We start from the raw sequence: 19,037 nt of genomic DNA, 5'->3' as shown, positions 1-19,037 counted from the left end.
ACTCTGTTCTGAGTGCAACCACAATTAACTCGTGAACCTTTTTCAAACTTTTCAACATTGTATGTGCACATGTATGTCTATAAATTTATGTCTATAAAATGGGGAGAGTATCCTTGAAATACTAACATTAAATATGTGGATAAACCGGGGCAGCCAATGTAAGTGAAGTGTGTGTGTGTGTGTGTGTGTGTGCATGTGAGTAGTTTTCATGTTTAGTGACCTCGATCTCCCCCCATTCCCATCATTGTTCCTTCAGAATGCGATTTGGAATCAGATAAGATCAATATACCTTTAAATTAATCCACATAGCACTTCATCAAATAAGCACCTAATATTGATTCCCAGGAGCCCTTGAGTTGTGGAAAGATATGATAACTGGTTGATCCCCTTAGAGAGGGGCCAGAGTGTCAGAAAGGAAGGGCACGCAGGCTATGTGGAGAGAGTATGCTGTGGTAAAATCACAAGCAACTGGCTGAACTGCTAGCGTGCACACACAGTCCCCTGGCCCGGAAGTCACTCATGTGCAGATTGTCTGGTGGCTGAGGGGAGGGGAGAGCACGGGAGGGGGAGGAGGGAGGCAGGAGGCAGGAGGCAGGAGGCGGAATGTGGGTTGGTCAAGTTTAGGATTACAGCCACCACAGGGCGGTCTCCTGCCACGCTTTAAATAGCTAGCACCTTCCTGGCCCCCTCGAGAATTCTCCGACGGGACCTCAGGCAGAAACTTCACCAAGGTTCGGAATATTTTCTGCTCTTTCTCTCTTTTGCTTGTTTCTGAGCCTCAGAACGTAAGTTGGTGGGATCCATGGACTGACAACCCAAGGGCTTTTGATGTCCCCTGACACTCTTAGGTGTGCAGGTGCAAACAGCTCATACGATTCTCTTGACATTCTGAAGGGGGTGGCTCGTGACTTGAGGGGCGACAGGAGTAGGGACTGAGAATCCTAATTGGAGAGGAAAGTCACGGAGTTTAAGTTGTGAAGCTATAACGTATCTCCGCACGCAAGCCTTACAGCGCCTATGCCATCATTCCCACTTTCTCAGATGAGCAAACTGTGTTATTCATTAACCTCTTTGGAGGCGGGCAGGCAGTAGTGCTGGAAATGGGTGAGGTCTGAACCCAGTTCAGGAGAACCCACAGCCTATGCTCATTCAACTGCCCCTGAGAAACAACTCTCATGGGGCTGAGGGAGAGGAGTGCTGGCTGCTTGGTTGCTGGGAGGGCGAGGAGGCCAAGTGGGGGTGGCTTTGCCTGGCTGGAAGACATTCCCTAGATGGTTAGTTAGTTAATTAGGGGAGGCTGGAGCAGCATGAGGCCGAGAAGACTGAGTTTGATCAGCAGAGAGACTTCTTGCTCCCAGCTGACTTTGAAGCCCACTCCCTAGGTTGTATAATCAGTGGTGGGTTCCACTCCCTGCCTTTGGGGCTGACTTTTTCAGTCCTTAGGGCTGGAGGCAGAAGCTAAGGGAAGCCTGTGGCTTGGAGGGGTTCCTGATAAGAATGTTCCACTAACTTGACAACCTGAGCTACAGACTTTGTCTCAGAACAAACAACCACCAAACAAACAAGCAATAACAAAAGCTAAAACAAGAACCAAAACAAAAGGGGCCACTGTATAAAACGAGGAGGGAATCACTTGAAATACTAACATTAAATATGTTGATAAAGCAAGGCAGCCAATGTAAGTGAATTCCAGGGAGTGCAGGCTGGCATAAGTTCCATACAGTTTACCACCAATGAGGCAATAGTGACTTGATTTCATCTACAACGACTTCAGGTACTTAGCATACATTCACTCGATTTTCTCAACAAGAATAGGACTGGTGTAAGAAATGAATGTGTGTAAAATGCCTAGCCTAGCCTAGCCCATAGTAGCTGCTCATTAAACTTAAATTAACCTGAATTTATCTTCAATCTCAATATCAGTCTAGAGGAGGGTGTTTCTGGGAGTCAGAAGTTGAGAGTTAGGACTTCTTTTTCATGTCGCTGTCTCTAGGGTAACAGTTTGCTATGCTGTTATTGCTGAAGAGAGGAAGGGAGCAAGGGAGGAAGGGGAGAAGGGAGGGGGACGGAAGAGGGGGTAATGAGGGATAGAGTGAAGGAGAGATTTTTTCCCATGTATGTTGATTCAAGAAGGAATGAAGGACTGAGGAGTGGATTCTTAGAGAGCTCCGTTTACTGCATTCAGTCACTGGTCTCATTCAGTATCCTGCTGGAGACATTTTTTTGGTCAGAATGGTAAAGATATAGACTAGGAATACATTCTTATGATGCCGCCACTAAGAAAGAAACATCGTGGTTGACGTCCCAATCTTTCAATGCATGTCAATACTGTGAAAGGTGTCTGGCAAACATCATCATTCTATATACACTGATCTCATTTTCTGTAGCACACAACCCTTTTTTTTCAATATGCATTTTCCCATAGCATAGTTTTTTAATGATTGCATAGAAGCTCATAATATTACTACCACACCTTATTAATATACCTTCCATTATTTTTAGCATGCATATTCTCTCAGTATTTTTTGGTTGGCCTTATGAGCATTCAACATCTTCAATACCAGAGCTTTTCCCCATGGTCACAGTTACTTCCCTAGGGTAAATTTTGCAAGGGACATCAGTGGCTTTGACAATATGTCAACTGTCATCCCCTTTCTGGTCCTAGGCTATAAAGAGACTGCATTGTTTTTTACGTGTGGAAGGCAAGGGAAAGTGCAGACCATCACAGACTATGAACTCAGAGAACAAGCATCATGGAAGCAAAGGTGGCTCTACAGGGTCAGTGCTTTCTTCCTCAATGTGAAGGGAACAGGGAGTCTCGGGAGCTGTTCCCCAGCTCTGCCAGTGAGGGGCGCCAAGAAGGAATGGATTGGAGGATTGAGAAGGAAGTAATAGAAGAAGAAATTCCCTTGGGAATTTCCTGAAGGGGGAGGCTCTCCTTGTGGGGTTCCTATCAGTGACAGGGCTTTCCACTTGCTTTCCAGGTGGGATGGATAACAGGATCTCGGGAACAACCAGTAATGGAGAGACAAAGCCTGTGTGTCCAGCCATGGAGAAGGTGGAGGAAGATGGCACCTTGGAACGCGAGCACTGGAACAACAAGATGGAGTTTGTGCTGTCAGTGGCGGGAGAGATCATTGGCTTAGGCAACGTCTGGAGGTTTCCCTATCTCTGCTACAAGAATGGGGGAGGTGAGAGTCACTATGCCACACAAGTCCACCCAGGAAGGAGAATTACTGTCCCTATGGGAAGCTCTATAAAGGCATAGAACTCTGGCGTTTACGGACCCTGACAGGTCATTGATGATGCATTGCAGGAGACTGAGACCTAGCTAAAGCAGTGTCCTAGGGCTTTCTCTCTTAGTCGTGTGAGTACAGGCTCTGATCCTGATGAGAATGGATTCGGGCTCTGCTCTTACTTGGTGTGATCTTGATCCTCAGAGTCTCATTGGCTGCTCCTGCAAATCAGGATAGTAGTACCTGTTTATCAAGGTTGTTGTAAGGCCTGGCAACTCCATCCATAAAGTGTTCAATAATAGGAGCTACACTGATGTTGCTGCTGCTTCCAAACTCTTCTGGGAGCTTGAGATTCTTCAGTTTTGGCCTTGTGTTGCCGCCCACTCCTCAGCTGGTACCATGACATTCCCAGTACCACCTGTTTCTCAACTCTTCTAACTAGTATCATCTTTGACCCTCATGGCTTGGCTTTTCCTTTAAGGTTCTCTCTCTCTCTCTCTCTCTCTCTCTCTCTCTCTCTCTCTCTCTCTGTGTGTGTGTGTGCACGTGTGTGTGTGTGTGTGTACACATACTTCTGTACTGGCTTCTCATTCTCCTTTCAAGCCCTCTGGGGTTATTGCACTAATTCATATTCAGGGAATGTCCACACCTTTATGGGAAGCCTTGGACAGAGTCCCCAGATACTAAAGGGCATCGAGTTGACCTGTGCGTTAGGAAACCATCCTGTTCTGTTGATGAACAAAGCTTCCTGGGATTGGAGGTCATGGGTCTGTTTTTGTAGGGAGGCTATGTCCGGAGCCGGAGAAATGCAGAGCACAGAGGTAGGTCACCAGGGACAGGACAAGGCCGAGGGGAAGGCATCTACCACCTTGCAGGGGAGCAGAGGCCTCCAAACTTAGCAAGCTCAAGTCTCTCTCCCGAACAAATGGTTTTGGAGAGAGAAAGCACACAATCCAAGGTGGAGAGAGGAGGGGACTGGGAGAGACCAAAAGAGAGGAGCTCTATGCTCATGCTGTCTTCTTCCGGGCTTTGTGGACTTTGGAGACTAGCTGTGGGGTTGGAAGTTAACTTGTGTTTTCCCCTAGATGAATGGGGATGACATAATATGTCTTTTCTCCCTAGGAATTCTGGCTAGTGGCCTGAAATCACAGGACTTTGCTTAGTCTGAATTGTGGATGAAGGAGGAAAGTCTTCCTGCTCCTCATCTAGTACTAGATACTTCTGTGTTTGATGAGGACTTCGGGCTTGAACACCTTCCCTTTAGAGCATTAGGTGGAGGGATGTGGCTGGTTCAGGGCACAGACAGGAGCAAGAGTCTAAAGCTGTACCCTGGGACAATCACCAGCTTAGCTTCTCATGTGGCAGAAAGATTATGGGGTAGGAAGATTTCCCCAAGCCTCTCTGGAATTGGGTAAGGGTTGAGGCAGTGATTGCCAAGCTTAGTGTAAAGCCACTGGGGGTGGAAAAGTGGTTGAGGACTTCGTGTGCTACCTCCCTATTTACTGATGAATAACAGCAGCCCCGGGGGTAGTGGGGGTGACGTTCTGGTGGACTTTGGAGCTAGAGGCTAATACCCAGGTTTGCTCTGAAGGGCACGAGTCACCCAAGGGCTACTGGGAGAATTCAACAGCAAATGCTAATGAAGTTTGTCACACAGCCACCATTGTGCTTGGAGTGGGGGAGGGGAGGGGAGGGCAAGAGTAAGTGCTTTGCCAAAGATTGAGGATGCTATTGGAGGAACGCAGAGCCTCTGCCTCTGTGTTCTCAGCAATTCATGCCACAGAAAGCAGACTCCGGAAGATCCTTAGGATGGGGTACTTCCATTTTTACATCTCCTTTTAGCCAGTAGATGACCTGATGATTTGGGGAGGAAGGGTGAAGAAAAGACACACCAAGAGCTTGTGTATTGATATGACCCTTTTCTGTTGCCCTAGTGATTTTATTTGAGCCCATTGCTCTCTGACTGAGACTTGGGCTCCTAGGGATGCCAGGTGTGTTCTGAGTAGGTTCTGAGAAGGATGCTGGGTGCTCTGGGGAGGTACCGTTCTTATTTGTGTGTTCTATCAACTTGCTTCTGGACTCTTCTCTGAGGCCACATTGTCACACAGTCACTATTGTGGTTGGGGTGGGGGAGAGCGGAGGAGGTCGAAGGTAAGGTAAGAACTTATGTTAGTAATGTATTTGTGTGGCCACAATGTTAAGCGCGAGGAATCTCCTCAAAGCTTAGTGATGTCTTCTTAGGTTTCAGCTTTAACTCTTGGCGGAGCTAATTCAAAGTGAGCTCCGTAGCGGGGGGGAGGAGCTGAGGTAACTAGAGGAAGGGCTATCTGCAGAGGGGGAGGAGCTGAGGTAGCTAGAGGAAGGGCTATCTGCAGAGGGGAGGAGCTGAGGTAGCTAGCAGAATGGTTAAGCAGCTGAAGTCTGGAAAATCACTGAAGCAAAGAGAGCTCTGGGATAAAGCCCACCAAGACGTGGAAGCTAAAATGGCCTGCTCAGGGACATTGTTAGGAAGAATGCCTACTTCCGTCACCTAGGCAGGCCTCTTATCTAGGATCCATGGTCCTATCCTGGTATCACTACGAAGGTTTCCTAGAGTTGCCAGTATGTCACTTGTGTTGGCGCACAGACAAGGAAGTCTTGACTTTATGTCATTCAACAACAAACACTGGGTACCCTGCAAATTGTTCCAAGTTCTTGGGATACACTTGCAAATTCACCAGATCCAGGCCCTGCCCTCATGGGCCTTGTATTTTGAAGGAAGGAAACACAGCAAAGCAAAGTTTAATAGTAAGAAACTTACATAGAGTATCCGAAGTTAGCAAATCCTACGGAAAAGAACCAGAAGAGTGGAGTAAAGGGGATCAGGAGTCTGGGTGTGGGCTTGTGGCTGTTTTAAGCAGGGCAGTGTTGGGGGTGGTGGGGGTGGGGGTGTCACAACATACACCAGCCACTGCTCACCATAGACAGGACACTAACGGCAGTCCTGGGAAGGGACTCCCCACCTGAATCTCTTTTGGTCGTTTATAGGCGTAGGGGTGACTTAGGCAGCTGTGACTAACACACCCTCCCCAGCATGGGCCACGTGACTACCAGGCAGCCCAAGCAGAGGCTCCTTTCTCAGCACTCATTTGCTGTTTTGCTGGCTTAGAGAACCGCCTCATGATTCTCGTAAACTTCGCGAAGTTTCCAAGTCTTGTGATCTTTTCCTCTCCCCAGAGGAGGGCACGTTTGGATTTGGAGCTATACAATATGAATGCAGGTCACAAAGGGTCTTGCTGGCTACTGTAAGATGCTAGCCTTTCCTCTAGTGACATGGAGAGTCAGGGCAGGGGTAGCAAAGGTCTTGTACTGGACAGCCCAGTTATAAAGCTAAAGGTTCTGGACCAATCCCTGATTCCTATGATGGGTAGGGTTGATTGTCAGCCTTACTGGCTCTGAAATCGCCTGGGGAGCAGGCCTCCAGGACACCTGTTTGGGATAGCTTAGATCGGATTTGGGGTGTTGAGGGGCAGCATCGGATAAAGGGCACCTGCTGCCAAGCCTGATGACCTGAATTCAATTCCTCTGCCCTCCACCACGTTGTCCCTTCACCTTTCCGTGTGCACGGTGGCACCAAGGCCCTCCCACACAGACACATCTACACAAAGAGAGCATGCCTGTGAGAGACCATCTTGACTAGTTTAGTTGAGTTGGGGCAATCCATCCTAAAGGAGGGGGCTGCACCACTGTCTGGGGTTGGGCCCTGGGCTGTATAAAAAAGAGAAAGTGTGTTGAATAGGAGCGATTATTGCTTTCTTCTTCCTGACTGTGGATGGAATGCGGCCAGCTGTTTTAAGCTCCTGCTGGCTTGATGACTCCCCACCACCATGGGCTGAGCCTTGAACTATGTGCCAGAAGAAGAGCTTCCTTAATCGTTTTCCGTTAGGTTACAGAAAAGCAGCGAAGACAGGGACTTCTCTCCTAACTATTGACTCTGCCCAAATATGTGAGCCAAATGCTTCGGGACTCAGGCCTTCAGATGAAGCCTCTCTAGCTCTCTGGACCCTGGCTGCCAGCAGAATGAATTTCTCAACCTCCAGCATATCTCAGACTGTGTATGTGAGATATGTGGAATCTGAGCCCTTGACGTAGTTCCCGTTGCTAACCCCCGTCTAAGCAACCCGAGACTTTTAACCTGAAAAGGGCGACTCTTCCTGAGACTTGAAAGGCTACAGGATTTTAGAGAAAAATAAGTGATTGGGTTTGGGGGAGGAACGGTGACTTGAGATACCTTTGGCACATTCAAGTGGATGTGTCCTTGTGGCAGTACAATATTCGAGTTTGGAGTCCGTGTGAAAGATCTGACTGGGAATACACATTTAGGTGTCACTATCAATTTGAAGGAGTTAAAAAAAAAAGAAGAAAGAAAGAAAGCCTAGCCAGGCGGTGTTAGCGCACACCTTGAATCCTAGAGCTCATAAGGCAGAGGCATACAGATTTCAGTGAGTTTGAGGCCAACCTGGTCTATACAGAGAGTTCTCTGAGAATTGGAGTTGTTACACAGAGAAACTATGTTGAGACACACACACACACACACACACACAAAGCCCAACATGGCAGTTTATTTCTGTAATCTCAGGAGGCTGAGGCAGGAGGATTGTGAGTGTGAGTTGAAGGTCAACCTGGGCCACATAGTAAGGCCTGCTGTCTCAAAAGAAAAGAGAGAAAGAATCGCGTGCTCACACGCACGCACGCACGCACGCACGCACGCACGCACGCACGCACGCATGTGCAGTCAGAGCCAGCCATTAGAGTATGTGAGAAAAGAGAAAGAGCCCGCAAAGAGACAAGAGAGCAGTGACACAGACTGAAAACCAAGAGAAAGGCAGCTGATGATGCTGGGGAGGAGAGAGCAAACAGCGGTTGCTGCAGAGGGGCTGAGAGGGCGATGGGTGGGCACGATCGCTGGACCAGCCGCGCTGGACCGCCGAGAAGTCGCCCGTGATTGCAGTGGGGTACTAGACCAGTGCCCGATGGGCATAGGGTTAAGGTAAGAATGGAGATGGAGAGAGAGAATTGGAAGCCATAATTACAGATATTGCTGAAAGACTCCAACGAGGAAGCATGCACATCTCTTCTTTCTGCTTCTTTTTTCTGGGTGGAAGTAGGTCGTCCCCGCCCCTGGAGGAGAAGCATGCAGCCCACATGTCCAGTCGCTCTGGCCTGGGCCCCTGCCCTGGAGAAGTTGCTGAAGTTGCAAACTTATTTTTCCAACCCTTCACCCTCAGCTCCCTGGAGAGAAAATAAATATGCCTTTCCCCCAAGACCTGTCCGATACAGACCTCAGCTAAGGGGATGAAGGACTCTGCTCATTCCAAGAGGCATGGTGGGACAGGTGTGGGGTATGAGGTTGGGTAGAAATAGTATTACCATTCAGTTTGGCAAGAAGAATTTCCATGGCTTGCCTGTCAATCTCAGCGTGGCTAAAAACCGACTCTCAACCGCTTCCCTTTGATTTCTCAGTCTCGGATTGATTGCTGGGAACTTAGAGTTTTGTGTCCACACAGCTGAAGACTGTCCAATACAGGGCAGGCACTGCGCCACCCCCGCTGCCTTTCTCCAAGTTTCTTCTACTCCTCAGCCCTCACACACACAAATCCTGGATGCCTCAGACCTGAGCTCTCAATGGGATCTCTCTGGCGGAATACCCAGGGTGTTTCGGAATTCCTCATGTGAGGCCAGAGTATGACGGACCCCAGATGGACCTCTTGGGAGGGGTGAGCTGGAGGGGAAGGCTGAAGCAGACAATCTAGTCTTTAGGCCTAGGAAGAGTGCAGCCCAGGGAGAGCAAAGAGGACAAGATGAGGCTGTCAGCCAGGGTACTGTCTGTAGCTATATAAAAGAATGAGAAATAAGAAGCAATTCCCCCTCCCCCCGCATTCTGATCTTTATGTTTTAAACAATGTTATGTGTGTATTCATTACACAAGTTACATGCTCCACTGAGACACGCTCCCCCCGCAACTTCTCTGCTCTCACTAGTCTCTGTCAACCCCCTAGGGAGTTTTGCTTTTATATTCATATGAGACACATATATGCACACATATATGCAAACACTAGTGTTGTGTCGCCATATAAAATCTAGTGACTACAAAGGAGAGAAAACTCAGAACACCTCTTATTCTGAACCTAGCTTAATTCCCTTCATGTAATTGTCTCCAATTGTATTGTTCACTTGTAAACCACAGAACTCTGTTCCTGTTTATGTTTGGAAAAAAAAAGCTCCATTTTGTGTGTGTGTGTGTGTGTGCATGCGTGTGCACATGTGTGACATTTAAAAAAGTCCATTTCTCTGTTATGAATCACCTGGGTTTCTCTGTAGCTTAGCTGTCAGAAGCAGTGCTGCAGAAACATGGATGTGCGTGTCTCTGGGACATGCTCACTTGGAGCCCTTCGGTGAATTCCCAGAAGAGATGCAGCCGAGTCAAGTGGAAGATCTGTTGTTAGTTCCCACTTTTTGAGGAACGCCTCACTAAGTTCCACCGCGGCTGGACTAGTTTGAATCCCCACTAGCACTGTGTAGGGTTCCCTTTGTCTGTATCCTCACCAGCAATTTTTCTCTACCAATTCCCGTTTTATTTTTACAGTAAGGCATTTGATCCATTTGGAGTTGAGTTTTGTAAAGGCCGAGAGACAGGGGCCTAGTTTCGTCCCTCTGCCTGTGGATATGTAGCACCGAGGTTTGTTTGGAACTGTCTTTTCCACAAGGGGTATTTTGGAGTATTTCTCAAAAAAACAAACAAACAAACAAAAAAAAAAAAACAAGTGGCGATAGCTGCATGGGTTTGGAACTCACTTTTGTGTCCTAATTCATTCTGTGCCAGTGTCGTGCTGGTTTTGGTACTGGGGCTCTGTAATACAGCTGGGAATCAGGTATGGTGACAACGCGAGCTTTATTTCTTTGCTCAGGGCTGCTTTGTCTATCTCAGGTCTTTTGTGGGAAGCAGCTATTTGATAGCCCACGAGTTACCCCACACTCACTTTGGTCCGGCTGGCATTCGTTACAGTATATACCTTTCCGTGTACACACACGGACTTCTGTGGCTAATACGGAGCATAGTTCTTCGTATCTTTAAAAAGTGGCGGGAACGTTGCAGGTGACATCATAGAGTGTGTGCCTTCTGAGAGGGGTGTCTCCCGCACCGTTCTTTTTATGCTCCCTCCCAATTCATGGGAAGTAGGCAGCACATTTCAGAATGTTGTGGGAGATTTACATGGGAAGTGTGGGTGTAGCCAACTTTTGTCTCCCTTGGCTCTTCCTGTTTCTTTGTAGCTCAGGTTGGCCTCATGCTTATAATCGTCCTTCCTCGGCCTCCCAGGTGCAGGTGTTAAAGGCATGTGTCCCTGTGCTGGACTTCATCCTTTAACGGTGGTGAGAGGACCGAAGGGAGGTACCCCTCAGGACTACCTGGGTTGTGCTCTGGTCTCTCTTGATCAGCATCTGGTCACTGGCCCCTTCCCGCTTCCAAGCTTCCTGAGTAGAAGCTTCTCTGGTGAGTGTGGACTTTGTCCACACGCTCAGGGGCAGAGCTGACCACGGGCCAGCAGTTAAACATTGGCTTGGTCAGTTAGGAAAGGGCAGGCTGCACAGATGGGGTGCTGAACTGGACCGTCAACTTTCTGGAATGATTAGGGCTTTCCACAGAGACCACTCATGTCAGCGATTACACGTTCTATCTTCCCTGAATTTTCCCATCAAGCCTCGCACCCCTTAGACTGTCCAGTCTTTTTCCCTTGGCTTTCAGGGTATTTGGGTATTTTTTTTTTAGTGCCTAGATAGTGTGTGACCACACACTAAAGCTCTGTCCCATCAGCTGGACCTCTGTTCCCATTAACTTTCAATTAATCGCCATATTTAAGATATATAAATTGAAGCGGACACGCATGTGTACAAAGCTACTGCCACTGTCAAGCTAATGAACATCAGTCACCCTCACAAACTCTCTCCTGCCTTGATGATCTCTTCCTGTGACCCTGCTGATGTGTCCCTGGGCAACCAGGAAGCTCTTCTCTCATTGGAATTCAGCTGCTTTTTTTAAAAAAAATTTTTATACATGAGCTATGTATCTTTTTTTCCTGGCTTCTTTCACTAAGAAAAATTGTTCTGTGATTTAGCAATTGTCTTTTTTTTTTCAGTAGTTCGTTCCTCGTTCTGAAGGATTTCCTTTGCAGACCGCAGAGATAGCTCAGACGATAGTCCTTGCTTGGCAAGCACGAGGGCCCGAGTTTGAGGACACACACACACACACACACACACACACACACACACACACGGCCTGGTGGTTGTTGCTGGAGATTCTAGTGTCAGGGCGGCAGGAACAGATGAATCCCTGTGGCCAGGCTGACCTATTTGGTGAGTTCTAGCTCAATGAGAGACTCCATGCCAAAAAATGTGGATGTACGAGGAATGACACCTGAGGTGTCCTCTGGCTGTGAACACACTCATGTGTACACACATACACATACAAACACACATGCACACATACAACTTAAACAGTTTTTAAAAACCTTAAATTTTGTTTCCTTTATATATTTTTCTGTTTATCTTCCCCCCCCCACCCCGAGACAGGGTTTCTCTAGCTTTGGAGCCTGTCCTGGAACTCACTTTGTAGACTAGGCTGGTCTTGAACTCACAGAGATCCGACTGCCTCTGCCTTCCAAGTGCTGGGATTAAGGGCGTGCATCATTACCGCCTGGTTTTGTCTGGTTTTGTTATCACAAATTTCAGGCTTCATAGAATGAATTCGACAGTTTCCTTCCTTTCGATGTTGTATAAGAAGTTTGTGTAGAACTGGTGTGATTTCGTCCTTTAAGGGCAGCTTTGATCGTCTTTCTTCTTGAGTAATCTGCAGGAGCTGGTGTTTTTTGAGGAATTTGGCCATTTACTCTATGTTGCTGTAATTATCAGTATACCGTTGCTCCTGAATTCTCTAACCATCTTTTTATTATTTGTAGAATTTGTGCTAATGACATGCCTCTCATTTGTTAAACTGGCAATTTTAGAGACTATTTTTGTGTTGTGTGTGCACACGTGTTTGTGTATGTGTGTTGCATGTATGTGTGTGTGCACATGTGTGTGTTACACGTGCTTGCATCCATGTAGATGCATGCACGCCAAGGACAACCTTTGGGGGCGGGTGCTTGATTTCCACTGTGCTGAGGCAGAGTCACGTGTTTCTGTGGCTGCTCTGCTTCTCCAGGCTGGCTGGCCCGAGAGCTTCTGTTCCCGCCTCCAAACTCACCGCAGACAGGTGCCGCTGCACCTGTGCTCTTTAAAATGTGGGCTCCTGGTATTGAACTTGGGTCCGCAGACTTGTGCCATTAGCCCTTCTACCCACTGAGTCGGAGCCCCAGGCCTTGGATTGGCAATCTATGCCACCAGAAAATCTGTTGTCTCAAGAAGCCAGCTTTTGGTTGTGTTGATTTTCTCTCAGGCTTCGTTTTCTTCTTTGGCTTAGTTTGGGCTTCATTGATTTTTATTTCTCATTTATTAAGGGGGAAGCTGAAGTTATTGATTTGAATTCTGTTTCCTTTTTATGATGATAGATAACTCCAGCTACTGCTTTAACAGAACCCACAGATTTGAATATGTTGTATTTTATTTCACTCTACTTAAGAAACTTCCTAATTTATCTTTTGATTACTTATTTGAGCTATAAATTATTTAAAAGAGTGTTACCTAATTAAAATACTCAAATATGTAGGCTTCTCCAATGTCTTTCTTTTCTTGACTTCTAGTTTAGTCAGGGTATCCATCTGTCTGAATGACTTTCTTGCTTATTACGATTTGCTTTGTGGACTGGTAAACATTCTGTGTATGCCAGAAAACAACACATACCCGATTGCTGCTGCTGGAATGCTTTAGAAATGTCTTATAAGTGGAGCAGAGTTACACTGTTTTCAAGTATTTTACATTCTTATTGATTTTCAGTTTATTTGTTCGTTAAGTGATTTAGAGCATATTGAACATTTTAATTTTAACTAGGAATCTATATACTTTTCTATGTAGTCCTGTTCATTTTGCTTCATAGATCTCAAAGCTCTTTTTTAAAAGTGGTTTTGATTTTAAGATATTATGTACTCCTGATGAACTGACCTCTATTATTATAAAATTATCTTTGACACCAGAAATATTCTTTGCTCTAAAATCTAATCTGTGTGATGCTAAGATAGACATTCTTTTCAAAGTTTTTCTCTGATTTTTAAAAGGATTATAGCCATTAAAAAGTATTCAAGATGAACAGATAAACACTCCTTAGGCATTGTGGTGCATACCCGTAATCATAGGACTGCAATGATAAGAATCTGAGGTAGGAAGATTGTGAATTATGGTACAGCCTGGGCTACATGCTGAGACTCTACCTCAAGCCAAACCAAATAAGATAAACATTCCGACTTTCTTTCAATAAGTACTAACCTGAAATATCTCTTTCTGTCTTTTTACTAATAACCTCTTCATTTTTAGAAACCTCAAATGTGTTTCATTTAGGCAGCATGTTCTTGAGGCTTACTTTTTTTAAGTGTCAACCTAAAAGTCTGAGTCTTTTAATCATTCTGTTTAGATCATTTACATTTAGTACAGCAAACCATAGGTAGATTAAGTCTGACTTCTTACTATTTGTTTTATATTTGTGCTATTAGTTCCTTGTTTCTCCTTTCTTCTGTCTTCTGTTATATTGTTTAGATATTTTTATTATTCTACTGCTTGCATTGTTCTTCTGTTGGCTTATTGTTCATAACTATTTGTTATATTAGTTTAGACTTTGTAGTCTTCATCTTTACTTCATTACTTCATCAAATTTTATTTTCAAAGGATATTTACTCAATGGGGAGTAAACCTAGCAGCCACAGAGTCAAGCTGTGCAGTGAAGACAAAATATGGGACATACAGTCTCCAGATAAGAGTCTTTCAAACCTATGTTTTTCTCCTGAGCATTGTACTGTACAAGTTATTTACATTGTAATTTATAATAAATCAATTTTATTTTTGAATCCTGTTATAATTCTTTGACAATTTCATGGCTGCATAAACCTTGGTCATTTTCAGTCCCTCAGTACACGCTCCCATTTCCTCCCTCTCCCACAAAACCTTCTTCTTCCCAACAAGGCCCCTCCTACTCTGACGTCTTCTGTTTGATGTTTGACTTACAGAATTCTGTTATGGTTGACTTCATGTGCATGAACAGGGGATTAGCTATTGGAAAATGGCTAACTTCCCAGTGACTACCGCATTGAAGAAGGTGATACTGTCTCCCCACAGCCCCCACAACCAGTACTGTCCATAGACCTTCAGGGAGGGGCGGGGTCTGAGCAACGCCTTTCCTGTGCATGATAGGATGTTGACAGTCCCGATCTTGTGCAGGTCTGTGGAGCTAATCACAGCTGGGGTGAGGTCATGACAGCAATGCTTGTGCCATGACCGGAAGACACTGTTCTTCCCTTGCTCTCCTCATCCGGGGCTCTGACATTCCTTCTACTCCTCTTCTGCGCTGTTCCCTGAGCCACAGATGGGGTAGAGCTTGTCCCGTTGAGGGGTGAGTGCTCTACAGTTCTTGATTTTCATCACTCCGACCAGCCTTGAGTCTGCATTAGCCACTGTCCACTGCACAAAGACATGTCTCCAATGAAGAATGAGAGAAGCGCCAACCTGTGTAGATAGAAGCATAAATGTTTGGAAGGCAGCTAAGTCAATTATATCTTATTACTTTTTTAGGGAGGGAGTCAGGGGACAGGATCTCAGTAGTATCCCCCATTGGTGTTGAACTCTCTGTGTAGACCAGGTTGACCTTGAATTCAAACATCCACCTGCCTCTGCCTCCTGAGTGTTGGGATTAAAAGCGTGCACCACCCTGCCAAGCCCAGCTGTGTTTTTGACGATGTAGTTTGTCTTTCTAGAGTTCTATATTCCTTCGAGGATGTGTATTGTTTGTGGCAACAGTCATTTCCCTCTGCCTGAAGGACATCCTTAACTTTTCTTGGAGTGTGTGTCTTGCTGGTGATGGATTTTTTTCATGACTCAAGAAGTTTTTATTTAATTTTTGTTTTTGAGCAAACATTCTCTGAGTGTAGAATTCCAGGTTGACAGCTTTTCTCCTTATTACTATAACACATTTGTCTCTCTGGCTTGCTTGCTTTACTTCCAAGGATTAGTTTGATGTTTTCCTTCTTTTTGCTTTTCTGTATTTATGTGTTGTTTCTCTCTCTGGTCGTGGTTAAGATTTTCCTTCTGAAAAACGGGAGCATTTAAGGAAGAGGATTGTGATATGCCTTGCTTTAAGTTTCTTTACATTTCTTTTGTTAGGTGGGACTGGAGTTGTCCCCAGTGGAACACATGCACCACCCAGTATCAGGAGAGTCTCAATGCCTGTGTATCAGGCACGGTATGAGCACTGTTATCTTTAATCTTTTGAAATGGTTCTTTCTAGTGTAGAGCCATACCACCCAAGTGTGCCTAACTTCAGCCATACCACCCCGAGTGTGCCCAGTCTCATACCACCTGAGTGTGTTCAATCTCAGCCATGCCACCCTGAGTGTGCACAATCATAGCCATGCCACCCTGAGTATGCCCAATCTAAGCCATACCACTCTGAGTGTGCCCAATCTCAGCCATGCCACCCTGAGTGTGTCCAACCTCAGCCATACCATCCCCGAGTGTGCCCAGTCACAGCCATGATATCCTGAGTGTGCCCAATCTTAGCCATATCACCCCAAGTGTGCCCAGTCACAGCCATGATATCCTGAGTGTGCCCAATCTTAGCCATATCACCCCAAGTGTGCCCAGTCTTGGCCATACCACCTTGAGTGTGCTCAATCTCAGCCATACCATCCCAAATGGGCCCAGTCTCAGCCATGCCACCCTGAGTGTGCCCAATCTCATTTGAATAGTTCTTTCTTTCACCTCAGGTCATTTCCTCTCTCCTGGCTCAAGTGGAAGGTTCTAGGACTTCTGTTCATGTGGGCCTCCCTTTCCTGGTTGCTTTCTACTGTGAATCTTCCTGACAACTTTGGCAGTAGGTAGAGATCCATGCAGAGAAAATACTTCAGTCTTTCCTTAGCCAGTGATTATGAGCAAAGAATCAGAATGATTACCAAAGGAAAATTGGATTTTAGTATGATAAAGGCCCCTGCCTATAATCCCAGCACTTGGAAAGTCATAGCCATGGGACTATGAACTTGAGTAAAGCCTGAACTATCCAGCAAGATTTTGTCTCAAAACTCAAACCTTTAATAAAAAGTCTGAAATTAGTATAATAATGTCTTGGAGAAGAGTTCAGAATTGTAGTCTGTGTGAGGTTTCTGGGTATTTGTCATTCAGTGGTCTCCCTGCCATTTCCACAAGGATGTGTGACTAAGGCAGTACCGGATGCTCAGTGGGGAGTAAACCCAGCAGGCACTGATCCAAGCTGTACAGTGGCGACAAAGCATGGGACATACAGCTCCCAGGTAATTTGGTGCCGCTTGGTCCCTGCTGTGGTTACAGATAACTACATAGCGTCACCTGAAGTTTGTATGCTCCCTGCCTCAGGGGTTCTGACCAGCAGTGTGGGTTGGTACTGAGAGGAGATGAATGTGGACCATGAAGAGGAGAGTGCCAGGTAACGGGCATCCCATTTTCTACCCACAGGTGCCTTCTTTATCCCCTACCTCATCTTCCTTTTTACCTGTGGCATTCCCGTCTTCTTCCTGGAGACAGCCCTTGGCCAGTACACCAACCAGGGAGGCATCACGGCCTGGAGGAAGATCTGTCCCATCTTTGAGGGTGAGTAACTCCGTGTCCCATTCCATGGGCATAAACTGGTGCTTATAATCCCTAGCCCTTGTTTAGGGTGTCTGAGTGATGAACATCTTAACCTCCATTTCATCTGTGAGCTGTAGACTGAGGTAGCTATGTAGTTCCTCAGATAGAATAGGGATAAAGGATGAGTGGGGCAAAGGCTTTAGATTAAATGGGTGAATGGGCAGAGAGCAATGCTATTTTATTGTATGTGTTTTAAATATGTAACAATGATTTAGTTTTAACAGGGCATATTTAATCAACTAGAACACATTTTAAAAGAGAATTTTATTTAAAAAAATTTATTTTTATCTTTCATATTGATGTTTTGCCTGAATATATGTCTGTGTGAGGGTGTTGGATTTCTTGGAATTGGAGTTACAGACCGTTGTGAGCTTCCATGTAGGTGCTGGGAACTGAACCCAGGTCCTCTGGAAGAGCAGCCAGTGTTCTTAACTGCTGAGCCATCTCTCCAGCCTCCGAAAGGGAAATTTTAAATGAGAAGAGTATTTCATCAATTAGTCTACCACTTTGACATAATAACTTGAAAATTTAGACTGCTTCATTTCACATTTTATCCCTTTATAGATTAGATTCTGATGAATGCTTTTATTTTGAAATAATTATAGATTCACGGAGAGTTATAAAGATAGCACAGGCAAGTCTCGTGTGCCTTCATTCAGTTTTCGCCAGTGATGACGCTGTGCAGAACCGTAGGATATTAGCAAACCCAGAAACTGACATTGGCATTACCGCAGAACTTATTCACCTTTCTGGGACTTCTCACAACCTCCTGTTATGCGTGTGCCATTCTAATTTTGCCACATGTTGGTTTGTTTGACCATCACCACCACCACCAAGAGCCCCATGTGGCATCATCACACCCATCTCCACCACGTGGTCACACGCACCTGTCCCCGCCTCTACTCTGGCAAACCCCAGTCTCTTTTCTATTTCTGTCATTCTGAGAATGTCATTTAATGTCAGTATGAGTGATTTTGTGATTGATTTCTTCCTCAGTGCGCTCTGCTCTGCATCCAGCAGCTTGTCCAGGCTGTTTTGTATATTAATAATGCTTGTCTTCTCCTTGGTTGGGTGGTATTCCATGATACCTGATACCAGTGTGCATCTGGTTAGCCCTAATTTACTCATCAAGCAGCATCTGGGATTCTTCTAGCTGGAGTGGGGTTCTATTTCACTATTTCTTTTCCTTTCTGTGGCACTCATAGTGCATTGCCATATAATGTATATATAATGTACATGATTTAGGGTCTGGTTTTTGTTTTCCATTTTCTGCACTGTGATCATCAGATGCTTTGTAAACTTTCATCAATTGAATATGAATATATATATATATATATATATATACACACACACACACACACACACACACACACACACACATAAATTTAGAGGGTCTTTGTATGAGCAATTGGGCTCATTTTTAATTACTTGTCAAACTTTCACATTCTGCTGTCATCTCTGTTTACTTGGCTAGCTCCTTTCCACTTTGAAATGATGGGTTTAAAGGCAAACCCCTGGTGCAGGATCCCTAGAACAAACAGATTCTCGACCTGGCTCATTAGATTGTCCTGTGGCAGCGTTAACTGGCTGACAGTATCAAAAGACGCGAGCACATCTTTCCTCCATTTCCCGTGGTGTTCAGGATTGAACCCAGCACCTTGTACATGTTCTGTCACTGAACTATACCCATATCCCTGAAGAACATTCTGATATATAAACAGATAGAAAGACCATTGAATGACAACGTTTGTAGAAACAAACCAATAAAACTTCAAAAAAAAGTCCTGCATGGGGCAGACTTCTGTAATGCTAGCACTCAGGAAACTGAGGCAGGAGATTGAGAGTATAGGAACAACCTGGGTTGTATAGCAAGTTTCAGGGCCCCTTTTACTATATGAGACCCTGTCTCTAAAAACATGACCAAGGTTGTAGCTACAGAATGGTACTTTACTGTGTTACTTTACA

The 19,037-nt window shown here is 45.5% G+C and overlaps 1 protein-coding gene across 4 annotated transcripts in view; it reads left to right on the top strand.

Annotated features, from left to right (window-relative positions):
* The first annotated feature begins 608 nt into the window (after positions 1–608).
* Slc6a13 (solute carrier family 6 member 13) overlaps positions 609–19,037 on the top strand; it is a 35,497-nt gene continuing 17,068 nt past the window's right edge. The window contains exons 1-4 of one of the 4 annotated variants that reach the window (XR_005284438.1): positions 690–731; positions 2,666–2,778; positions 2,985–3,191; positions 16,899–17,033. Coding sequence is in view for 3 of the 4 variants with exons in the window: in XM_038321021.1 (XP_038176949.1) it covers positions 2,754–2,778; positions 2,985–3,191; positions 16,899–17,033 (367 nt within the window). In the remaining variant the exon portion in view is untranslated. Of the gene's footprint in view, positions 786–2,665; positions 2,779–2,984; positions 3,192–16,898; positions 17,034–19,037 lie in introns of all 4 variants that reach the window. The other 3 variants (XM_038321021.1, XM_038321022.1, XM_038321024.1) reach the window with 3 other exon arrangements.

Source organism: Arvicola amphibius, chromosome 2 (genome assembly GCF_903992535.2).
Source record: "Arvicola amphibius chromosome 2, mArvAmp1.2, whole genome shotgun sequence".
NCBI lineage: Eukaryota > Metazoa > Chordata > Mammalia > Rodentia > Cricetidae > Arvicola > Arvicola amphibius.
The sequence above is the reverse complement of the archived record's forward strand: the minus strand, read 5'-3'. Positions and strand labels throughout refer to the sequence as shown.